At 29.1% G+C, this 13,072-nt stretch overlaps 1 protein-coding gene across 1 annotated transcript in view; it reads right to left on the bottom strand.

The window, feature by feature from the left end:
• Positions 1-1,198: 1,198 nt before the first annotated feature.
• Positions 1,199-13,072, bottom strand: part of Arglu1 (Arginine and glutamate rich 1) — a 56,981-nt gene continuing 45,107 nt past the window's right edge. Inside the window, exon 6 of the mRNA XM_035367066.2 lies at positions 1,199-2,924. Within this exon, the coding sequence (XP_035222957.1) occupies positions 2,760-2,924 (165 nt within the window). The 3' untranslated portion in view covers positions 1,199-2,759. The remainder of the gene's footprint in view (positions 2,925-13,072) is intronic.

Genomic DNA, 13,072 nt, shown 5'->3' with positions numbered 1-13,072 from the left:
GTAAATGATTTGATTTAAAAGTTAGTCTTTTCTGTCAACACCTTTAAAGCTATATGAAATTTATGAAGAACATTAGATATAGATTTTGAAGCAGGATGTTACTGAGGTCTGGTGTGCCTAATTATTCTACCCATTAGGAATTGGTTAAAAGTTGTTGGCATACGTCAATTTTACACATTGTTCCACAAAAAAAAAAAAAAAAACTGGTAAGCGGGGGGGGGGTGAGAATTTTAAAAACATATTGTGTATTTTAAGTATTCTCTGCTAAACTAGTTTTAATTTCAGGAATCCGGAAGGAGATATGAGACCACTAAATTGTGAGAAAAAAAGTTCTTCAATGGATCTGAAATGTAAATTTAAATGCAATTTTAATGTAATGGAAAATGCAAATTTTAGAAATAATTTTAACTTATATGAGATTCTGTAAAGACAAAGGTTTGAAGTTTTTAGAATTGGAGCATTTGGCAGCAATAATATGGATTTCAATACGTAAACAATGCATTATTTAAGTATTATTTCTGCTGTGTATGTTTCAAAATTAGCCTTCCCACAAGAAAAAGCACGATGCAATTGTCATTGCTAAAAATTCATAAACATTTCTGAGGACACTGGGCTGTAAAAAATATTTACACCAAATTTAGGTGGATATTTTGAATGAGGTACTAAAACCTTCACCTAAAATCCTAAATGTATATTTTGATTTACATATAATTCAGAAAATTTACTTTTTTAATAACTATGAAACAATACACTTATTTGACAATCTTTAAAAATTTCTACAGAAAGTGAAGATTTGTAATTATGTCTACATCAGCAATTAGATTTAATAAATTCTTATTTGGATTTTTAAAACAATTCTTGCAACTGCACATGTCCCAGACTGCAAATTCTGGGCTTTAGTTTTGAAAACCTAGCTCTTACAAATATGTTAACAAAATGTAATTAAATAATAAGATTCATAGTGAAATGACATAAAATTCTTTCATTATTCATTCATTTCCATAATTACTCTTTGAAAAATTAGGGATTTTATATGAATGTATCTGATCTTCAAAACTAGGAAACATTCTCAAGGAAAGTTACGTGAAAAAAATAATCCAGAACACTTATTTTTAAATATACAATTTTCAATGAGAAATTTTGGATAATTTATGTTAAAATTATCCTAATTAACATTTTATCAATAACAATGATGCAATTTCACAAATTATAACATTTTTATTTACTGCGGTTTAACCAAACAATACAGAAAACAATGATGATACTGTACAAGTTAAGTATGATTTGTGATTAAGAAATTCACCATACTCTTAGTTCTTCAAGCCAAAATGACATTTCAGAAGGAAAATGTGAAGGAATAAAAACAATATACTGACTTAACTTTTAATATACATTTAATCAATATAAACATGAAGACGCAAGTAAAAACTCAATGCAAATACAGCAAAACATTAAAACTGTGACTCTTTCCCACAGGAAGAAAATATGGAAATTTTTAAATGTTAAAAGAAAAAATTAATAACTTAATCTAAGAAAAAAGTAATGTAAAAATTGAATTTAGTCACATATTTTTGTAGTTGTAATTTTACATTATGATATTTTCCCCCTAGAAACTACAGTTTTTCAATAAAACTTTTATTTTTAAAAGCCAAAGTAAAATTCTGTCCATTTATATACTCTCCTATAAAAATCAACAAAATATTTAACACAAAATTCCAAATCTGAAAAAGCATATATTAATTTTCATTATTATTATCATACATCATATCCAGCTCAGACTAATCCTATTAAAATAAAAAAAAAATTACAGATAAAGTCAGTATTAGGACAAGAGGAAATTAGATTGTTTAAATTATGCAAAACACAACATTAACATAAGAGTCCTAAAAAGAAACTGTTATGCAGCACAATTTAATCACAATCCCTTCCTTAAAAAGTGTAGATGATGATGCATATTAAATGAAATGAATTGAGACATGTTCAGTAATAATTTACTACTCATTCATCTTCTTGAGAGTCCAATACAATATTCTTAACGTATTCACCATTTGACTTATCCAAATAACATACCAGACAGGTACAAAAAAAAATATATAACTCTTTACATTAAAAATGTACTCAATTCGTATAAAGATATAATGGAATAAAGATACAGTTAAAAAATTGTCCAACATTTTAATAGCAGCCAAAACACATCTTGGCTTGCACTTTTTGTTATTAAAATACTTTTTTTTTTCTCTTTATTTAATCTACATGCATTTTATACACATTATTACAACTTAAGTAATTCAATGGGCACTTTTAACCAGTGTACTTTATCTTTCTTAGAAGAGAACAATTTATAAGTTCGGCTGCCAAGTTACAGAAATTTTAGTATAAATAAACTACATTTTCTTTTAATCTACTGAAGAAATTTTTAGAATGATTTATTTGGAATTCAGTAATGAATATTATCCTTCTAATCTGTCAGAACAGAGACATGAAACTGCAATTTCCATTTTTCTAATGATCAGTTTCACATACAAATGTTTATTTGATAAATTGGAAAAATAACTTTCTCTTATAATTTAAATACTTGACAAAAAAAAATGAGTTTAGTAGTTACATATACCAAAAAAAAATTATGCCATTCAGAATGCTTTACTGGATTCCATTCCAACACTCGTATCTATACTTTATACAGTCAGAACTCATCTTGCACTTCAAGTAACACACACATTTTACATTTTTTTATTAAATATGTTTCCTCCATTATGCTATTATCCAACAGGTTTTAATGAAAATGACAGTTTAGGCCTAACTTTGCCTTTGTTTAAAATAACTTGCTGCTCTTCTTTCATTTTTTTCTCCTTTTCTTTCATAAGTCTCTTTCTCTCCTCGTCAATTCTGCGCTGCTCTTCAATCATTGCAAGCCGTTCTTCATCCTATTTTCATTCACAAAAAGAAAAAATTACTACTAATTAGCATTTAAGTTACTGTAAAAATATCAATGGAAAGAAACATGAAGGATGGAAAAAAGAATCAGTAAAATAGAAAAACACTTCATAAAAATTAAAACAGTATTTTCAAAGTGAACCAAACTGTAAGGAAAATTAATGATTAAATAGTTGTATCCAACAACAAGCAATTTATTAAGTAAATACATCAGCTTTTCTTATACGTGTTTAAAATACAACCAAAATTGTCTACTTCAGGTGACAGCATAATATCTTTGTTGGTACACTAGAAAAATTATGTAATACAGATCAAAATTATGAAAATTAGATTGTCATGATTTGGTGCTTTATCAATCACCTAGTGGTTTCTTATATTCAAAATATTCATTAATATCACTCACTCTCAAGACTGCCACATAGTTCAACTCTACATTCATTGTGAAACTTTTCCAGAATCTGCAAAGATGTTTGGTTACGTAAAATACTATAAACTAAATTTACTCCAAGATAATTTTTTGAAGTTGTAATTAAATTAATTATAATCTTAAAATGGGCATTAAATGACGCTGCACTAAATGAGAGATGACTGCATATGACATCCTGTAAAGTTTGAGCAAATTTTGTACTTTTGTATAGTTTTAATCAAGTAATCCTCATAAATATGCAATGCGCTATTCACATATCTCTCCATTAAACAGAACTTCTTCCCATCTGTAAAGAGATAATGTAACATAAAAATAATAATAAAGTTTTAAATTTTACAATAATCCCAAATTTCCTGAACAGATTAATGTGAACTTATTAATTGTTGTTGTTCTCTTATCCATATTACATGGAACAATGGTTTCCAGAGCCTACACCAAAGAGAGGTTGGACTTTTATTTTCAACCTCCAATTTTGAGGGACAGCATCCTGAGGGGTGGTCCTCTCACCTATCTTCCCTACCACCAAACCACACGAGAGGACCTTCGACTTGCTATATATTTAGAGCACCGCCATGCTGCATCGACACTGTACATTTACAAACATGCATGTCTTTTCCCAGGATTCAAATTCGGGCCCTTCCGTAACTCTAACCACTATACCGTCTGGACGATTACTTTATCAATTCTTTTAAAGGTATTTTTATCTATATTCACTGCATTCTAAAAAGCATATTATCACATCAACCTGTAATTTTTTTTAAAAACTTAAGTATATAAAGTATTCACCTAGCAACGATGTGTTTCAAAATTAAATCTGAAAATTTTATTTAAAAAGTTATTCAACTTTACTAGCATTACTATATATCATTCCCTTTTAATTCTAATTTAAAAATAAATCAGGAACAATGCTTTATATCAAGGCTTCAAAATATTGTTATAGATATAACTCTGATATTGATTCAAAAAACAATTCATGAGTAATTTTACACATACGAATCTAAAAATCATTATTTAGGAAACAAATGTATTAAGTAGACATTAAATTCTATCAAAATAATGTATGAAGGTAAAGTTTTGAGTTGTAAGAATTTGAGAAAAAATGATAATTTTAGCTATTTATAAAAAATGACATGATTGTACTCAAAAATTTTTATGAATATTTTTACTTAGCTAATTACATTTTTTACTAAGCATTTTATTTATTTGTATGATGTGACAGCAATAATATAACTAAAAAACACAATGGCTCAAAGATACACTTATACAAGTTCTTATTCATCAGTAGTTTACATTAAATCCTGAATATGTCCTCTCTTTTCCTCTTTGCGAACTTTTAATACCACAAGGTTCTGAAATGCATTTTAAATCTATATTACTATTCTAGTACTTAAATTAATAAATCTAATAATTTTTTGGATTAATATAGCCAGTGGTAAACATAATGCAGTTAAAAAGCAAACCTTACACAGAACACTAATGCTGTTTTGAACAAAACCAGAAAAAGAGCTGCAGGCAGTATGGTACACTAAAAAGTTCCAATTCTTGCAGTTATGTGAAAGGGGCACACTTTTAACATTTTTAAAGTTACATACAAGTCTATAATGTATTTTTCAGATCCACTTACAAGTTTATTGTGAATTTTGTCCACTTTTCCTGCCATTAACATGGAACTCAGTAGCTTATTTCAGAATTCTCAATATTCAGATTTTACCTATGATATTTAACCTGCTCTTTTATTCCACCTACATTGAACAATAGATCTGTGCATCACTGAAGTCTACTCAAAATGTTCTCAATTTTACTTTTTATATATTTTGCACAGACTAACAGATCTTTCATCCAGTCACCTTTGAAGACTCTCTTCTTTGAATTATGTATCAATCCCAATATTGTTTATAATTCATGCAGCAATCCAGCTAAGCTTCCTTTGGGATCATGGATAGTTCTATTCATAAATTTTCTTCTATGTCATTGAATATGTTACATCTTTGTCCTTCCATAGTAAAATTCAGTTTTAGACTAAAGACTGTAAAACAAAGTCAAGAGTGCAGGAAGCATGAGTGTCTCTTTTTGGCACAAAAATCATCAATTAAAAGAAAAACCTATTCAGGTATGTAATCATCATGCAGGAATAAAGATTTGTTAGCCTATAGTTGATGTTCAGAGATTTCTTCTGAGCCATTTTAGGATAAGAAGCTGTTTTATCAGAAAAAAAATCATAGGGGGTAAATATCCTTGATGTCCCCCCCAAAAAAAGGTAAACAACTTTTGATATGATTTATTGCACTTTTTCTTTTTGTAAACCTTGGAAAATAATTTTCAGTACATTTTGGAGATTAGGTATTTGATTTAATATTAACACTAGAATTACGGTGGTCTTCGTATACCTAGAATTACGGCATGTGTCATGTTGACCCCTTGATAAAATAGCTGCATATTTCTCTATATGATATAATATATTTGTGAAAAATAAATTAAAATAATGCAAATTGTAACAACTACAGTTTATTTTAAAGACTATAGAGACTTTGCAGGTATGTAGTCAAATAATGAACAAGAATTTAAATATTTCCATCAGAAAATGTAATTCCCCACCCCCATTTTTGATAGGTTACATTTCAGAAACACAGAAAATAAAATGTATAAATATTTATGCAAATTTTTTCAAAAAAAGTGGTTTTTAATCCAAATATTAAAGTATTTTAAAACAAACTTTTTGCTATAAAGAGTACATAGTAATAGAAATATATAGAAATATTTTATTCACAGATAATATATTAGTCAGCGCAGCAATTAGCACACACGCTTATCTTTCTGATTTTTGTGTATAATATCCGCATATTTATTACAGTTGTCGCAAATATTATAAGTTTTGTTACCTTTGCATTTCCTTACTTGACATTTCTTCCTTTTTTTTTGATTCTATTGAATCTTGTCCATCCACAAAGCCACTTGAAGAGAGAACAAATTTGTTTTTACTAGATACAGTCAAAAGTCATTAATTCGGACACCCATAATCCGAACCTCAAAGCTACAAACTTTCTGCGCATGCGCCGCATTGACGCATGCACGTAAGACCTTTACGGCTGCGAATATGTGTGTGTGCATGCGCATAATACGTTTACGCTTGCGCGTTTAATGTATAATGGATGGTATAAGCTAAGATAAAATTATCTAATTCAGTTAATGTTGCAGACTGTGTTGTTCCTTAATCTTTGAATTGGATCCGGCTTATTATTTTTTGCACACTGTTAGAGCAATTTTATAAAAGTAAGCTTGAACTTTCGATTATGTCAAATAGAATTTCTGATATATATTTATTAATATGTAAATGATCTACAAAGCGAAAGTATGTTTCGAAGTTCATTAAACAAAAAGTGGAATTGCTACAAAAAATGGATAAAGGCATATCCTTTGTTTATCTAAGCTTTAATATTTGTTTATGTTTAACGCTGCGCAATGAATTGGAAGTTGATCCGTCAGCACTATCCTTATCTTCAGGGCAGATGTTTTTATTTTATTTGGCTTATAATTCCTTATTAAATGTAGTATTTCATCTCGATGTACTCCATCTTTGATATGATTTAAATCAAATTCCTCGTCATTATAATTCGCTTCCGATAGCGAAGAAAGTAACAGAGGTTACTGAAAACGAAAAAATTTCGATTTACAAATTAGTCGGTATTCTCGACACAGCAATTATAGGACTTGAACAGTGGAACTTTGTTACTGAACAAGAAATTATGTCTGTTTAAAGAATTAAAGAGAATGTATTATCACATAAAAAACGAAGCAACTTAAACAACTTACATTGAAAGAAATGTTTAATAAAGTAAACAAATAAATATTAAGCCTTTTTTTTTTTTTTTTTTTTTTTTTTTTTTTAAATTTTGATACCTTTTAGATTATGGTTTCATATTTTTAATTTTATAATTTCTGCATGCAATCTTACCAGATTTAAATTGATGATCTATAATCCGGAAAAAATCGATAATCCGGAATCGCCGAAGTCCCGACGAGTCCGGATTAACGACTTTTGACTGTATATATTTTTCTCTTAATTCTTCTGCCAAACGCAATAGAAAATCCCTTCTGCTGATATTTTCTTTTGTAACTTCCTTATACATAATCCACGCATTTATACCTGCTAAGTCCAAAATATTCTAGAATACATGTACTGGCCAACGGCATGATGGTGCTTTCACGGAGTACTTTCTTGCCATTTGATCCAAAACATATAACCTGAATTTTGTAGAATTGTAAAACTGTATTACATCAGGAACCTTCTTTTCATTAGACTCAAATTCAACTGATGAATGGAGTGTAGTTAACAAAATTACGTTTTTGTTCCTTTTACCTTGATATGATTTAAGTGTTATATAGTCGTGTTTCATCACAACTGAAGAAAAAAGTTCGTTTGTTACATTTTTGAAACTAGAGGGAATTTCTCTTTTTGCACGATTTACTATTCCAACATGACTCAATCCTTTTGATTTTAGGGATTTCGCAAGTTTTACTGATGTAAAGAAACTGTCTGTAGTTATATTTCGGCCAGTATTTTTGTAAGGATCAACTAAACGATTTACTACGTTCTCTCCTGAACTTTGATCACTTGGTCCCATTTCATCTTTTCCTAAATATGGAAATCAGTTTAATTAGTATTTTGTCCTAACGTCTACCGCTAGCCAAAATTTTATTCCAAATTTATCGGGCTTGTTAGGCATATACTGCAAAAAAAAGGGCATCTTGTTTTTGTAGGGAATAACTGTTCATCAATCATAAAGTTTTTATTTGGTTTGTAGCAAAGCTTACAGTTTTCTATAAAAGTATTCCATACCACGGATATTAGTGCAAATTTACACACTGCAAACATGAAAACCTTGTTAGTTTATTATCAAAACGAAGAAATTTCATAATTTCCAGAAACCTATCTCTACTTATAGTTTCATGAACAAACTTTGGTCCCCAAGTCTTGGACCACAAACTAAGAATTGGTAAGCCCTTGGCGGCTAATGCCCCCCTTACATACAACAATGCTATGAATGCTTCCAGTTCTGCTAATAAAATAATGAAAGAGTCATTATGAAGTTTATGCTTGGCTTCAGCATCAGTACACTACTTTATAACGCGTAAATGTTTTTCATTTATTATTAACTTTCATGCAGTAAGAGCTTTACATGAACAAATGTGACATTTGTTTAGCATAGTATGTCCGTCCTGCATTTTCTCGCAAGATATTTTGCAAGGGTCGCTGACCAGAAGTATTTGAAGTATTTTCTACTTTCCATACAGTTACATCACTAGCAATTTCTTTACAAGTGTTAGTCTGAATTATGCTGAATTTCATATTCCCATTTGAGCGTCTACTGGTTCTCGCTTTGACATTCTTAGGTACGGCAGAATTTGAACTCATAGAAACAAATCCATTTGTACTTTCACTTGAGCTAGAGGATGATATTGCCTGATTACTCTCTGTAATAAATTCAGAATCACAAGATGTTTCATCTCCATCTTTATCTGTAGAATTATTTTTGATTTCAGAACCGGAATCGGCATCAGATAGTTCTTGCATCAGTTTCACGATTTCTTCATGCATTAGTCCTTTTCTACGCGCCATTAGTATGTCACTATAATAAATTCATGTAAATAGAAAATTTTCCACTAAAACTTGTTATGAATAAAAAACAAAATATCTACAAAAAATCTACAAACATTCAGCTCCTCTTTTCTCTGTTTTCTTTCCACAAAGAAAAGTATTACACATATTTCAAATCATGTGACTGGCAGATGTGAAACTAAGCAGACCCACCATATTCTTTTCCTTTGTTTATTATTTTGTTTATCAGGTGTAAATAAAAATAGTTTACAGAAGTAACAGTGTTCAGCTAATACAATGGAATGTATTCACATTTCTTTTCTATCAAAGGGGTCAAAATGACACCTGCCGTATTTCTAGGTATAATCATTTGTTAGGGCTAAAATAAAAATACGATTTTCTTGAAATCTTTTACTATTTTGTAAATCACAATGATTTAGGAAAAGTTAAGAAAAGACATTTGCAAAAAAAAAAAAAAAAAAAAGAGCTGTTGTCAGAGATAAAAGTTCGCTAGGTGTCAAAATGACCCCTTCCGTAATTCTAGTGTTAAAGCTATAATAAATTCCTATCTCATCACCAGTAGCCAGTCTTTTCGTGAAATCTTTATCCTCATTCATACAATAAAAAAGTCCCTGCAAACTGCAGTGTGACTATATTTCCGATACTGAGTGAGAAGATGTAAGATAAATTCTGTAGCAATTTGATGCCTTTACAATTATACTGTGACAACATGATCCAACTGAAATACTGCAATCTTCAGTGATTTTTCATGCAGTTATCACCAACCTGAATGCATTATTTCATGAATTTGAGCCAAATTTCATCAGTTAATGTAAATGGACTGATGGAGCAAACAACAAAAAATCTTGCAAAAGTCAGAGGTATACAATGTTAGCTAGCAGATATAGCTCAAATCATAATTGCATGCTATTAAAAACATATGGAAAATTTCGGAAAAAATAATGTACATTGATAATGCAAAATATTTTTCAAGGATGAATGCAGATTATTATATGCTGTGCAATCTGTGATTTATTTCTATACATCTACCATTCAGTTTTAATTCATTAAGGTGATATACTAAAATTATGATGATTAATTATCAAATATCTCAGCTTATGTATATCTACTCTTAAATACTCCAAAAAAAAAAAAAAAAAAAAAAACCTCTCTACATTCCAATATTAGTGTAATTATAGTTGAAACCTATTCAGAGTTCCAAGACACTTACATGATAAAAATTTTAATACTGCAACTTTGAGCTACTTTTTGTTTTAAAAATATAAAACAAGAACTTAATTTGTATTTTTACTAATTAACTGATAAAAATGTTTTTAAAAATAACATCCTAGATATTTTGGCTGTGTTTAATCCAAAACAGGAACATTCTGGTATTTGCACATTTAATAAGAAACAAATCTTGATACCCAAATAAATCAGGTTTTACTTCCCTCCCTCATTAACTGAGCAAACTTCAAAAATCTTCACTACATATTTATATTATGTACAATTAATAATTCAAATATAAATTTATTATGCTCATTAAAGCATTATCAGAATCAAACTGACAATACAATGTAGCAGAATAGGCTAAAATATTTCTCGACTTCATAAAAGAATATTAGAAATAATAATAATATAAATATTTATTCAAAAACTAAATACTATTTATGTGATATAAAGTTATTCTAAACAATCTTATTATAGTACAAGCTTATACATAATTTGACTTTGCTTAAGCTTTTAAGGATATGGATCTTAAAATAGGCAAGTTTTTCTTCATACATTATTTTTAAAAGGATTGAAAAATTATAGACTAAATTAAAAAATTGTGATACAAATCAGACTGAGTAAAAAATACACTAACAAACTAAATCAAATGGCATTTAATAATATGTGCTGCACAGATTTAGAAAGCAATTCAAAAATTCTACAAAGTTCTAGAATCTAAAAATTTTAGATGCATGGATACTTTATTCACATCTAATATCAAAAATAACTTTAGAAAACATACCTTTTTGCGGTCCCTTGCTGTTTTTCTTGGGAAAATTAAATAGTTCAAATGAATAAATCTTTCAACTAAATAAGCAAACTTGTAAATATTCAAATTAAGCTCATATATTTTTACGAAAGTTTTAGAAATCTTTCTTGAAAGCTATGAAAGTTTGTGAATCTCTGGAAACATAAATATGCTAGCACCAGTGATGGCAAAGTTGCAAAAATGAAACCAAAATATAATTAAATTTATTTATAATATTTGTGATCATCAGTGATGGATCACTTAAATTTTTCAGTTTTCTTTCTTGAATGCAAGATTTCTTTCAAGCTCTTCAAAACAGATACTACAATTAAATCGGAATAATTTTAAAATCCAGATTTAATGTTTTGTTGGCTAGATGTTGCTATCATATAAATACTATTCTATTTCTAATATTTAAGGTTTGCCTCAGTCAGCAATAAATGTTAAGCAAGTAACAATACTTCTTATCTTTGTTCAAATTTATGAATATTTTGAATAATACTGCTTGTACAGTTTTTCAGATATCCTTCAGCTTTAGTTAATTTTAGGTATGGAGATCCATAAAATATGTTTTTCAAGGTTTCAAAGAATATTCACAACACATTTGGTACCAACATATTGAATAACATAGAAGCCTTTCCTAAATCACATATAACTTTTCATTTTTACAAATACAATATGCAGTCTTTTATCAATATTACAATAATCTAATACAATAGTTCCAAACTTGTCATAATCCTGATTAAGGCATCTTGTACTCCCGGGCATATGAGACAGCTTTATCAATCAGATATGCAAATAAGTTACCAGTGATGTCAGAAAATCATATCCAAGGTCAACCAACCTCTTTACAATTCCAAAGTTTTTTGTTCAGGCTTTGAATCAAAGTATTGTTTTTTTATCAGATCGGGTCTGCTGTTACATACTTGATTTGCGTTGCTGTTACAGACTTTGTTTGCACTGCTGTTACATATTTGATTTGTGACAGTATAAATAGTGGCAATCATGTAGCGTAATTTATTGTGCAAGGAAAAATTGTTGCAAAAATTATTAGAAGATGTATCAACTGCCAAAACATCTATTGAAGAAAATCAGGATGAAGTGATAATGAATTTTGAGTTTACATGATTCAGAAACTGAAGTGAAAAAATGACATAAATTGCTTCATTGAAAAAAAAATATCGGAATTGGGGGAAAAAAAGAAAAAGAAAGAAAGGAAAAAAAAAAAGATGCAGCATGTGTAGCAAAAAAGTACAGAAAAATGAAAATGCACTTCACCAAATGTAAAAAGTATTTGTGTTTGGAACACATGAAAACACACTATTCAATGTGCTGCTAACATTTCTTGTTGCATTTTTTCTCTGTATCTATAATGCTAGCAAAGAAAACAAAGAATCAATAAAGAGCAAAGGTATACTAATTTTTTCCCTGTGCTAATATATAATATGATTTCCTATTCTATTAAGAAATTTCATTTCACTAAAACATTTGGAGAAATTAAAAATTTTAATGTGCATACTTTTAAGTTTGATCATAAAATTTATTACTGGCATAGACTTTTCTCAAGATTTACAATTTTTTTCTTCAAAACAAATCAAGCTGGGTCTTTTGGACCTAGTGTGCACACTCAAAAATGAGCATGTGTGTTCCTGGGTTAAAGAAACTGCATCAAAATTATCATTCTCTACAAAAGAACAACATATTGTAGCTTTCGACTGATTCATCCCTGAAGGCTGACCAAAAAAAAAAAAAATACATCTCTTGAATAATTAGGTTTACTGAAGCAGGAATTTATTGAAGAATTATTTTATTTATTCTTTCTAAAAGCTGATAAGAACAGGAAAAATCAGTTATGCCCTTGCTAAATCCAGGTAGTGGCAAATTAATAAACACCACATTTTAGTCTGGGCACCATTTGTAAGGTAATTAAGTTTACTAAAGAAGAAAACAGGAAAAACAGCTCTTCCCTCACCAGAATTATCTGTTGCTCGCTGAACATATGTTTATCTACAGCACAAAAGCAAACACATTGAGTAGGGAAAAGAACTTAAACATTATTCTTTTTCTTTGGGGAGGAGGGGGGATTCAAGGTGAG

The sequence above is a fragment of the Stegodyphus dumicola genome, chromosome 3 (assembly GCF_044657685.1).
Source record: "Stegodyphus dumicola isolate Sdum_Otavi_A_Nest chromosome 3, ASM4465768v1".
Classification (NCBI taxonomy): domain Eukaryota; kingdom Metazoa; phylum Arthropoda; class Arachnida; order Araneae; family Eresidae; genus Stegodyphus; species Stegodyphus dumicola.
Note: the sequence above shows the minus strand (reverse complement) of the source record. Positions and strands in the feature narration are given on the sequence as shown.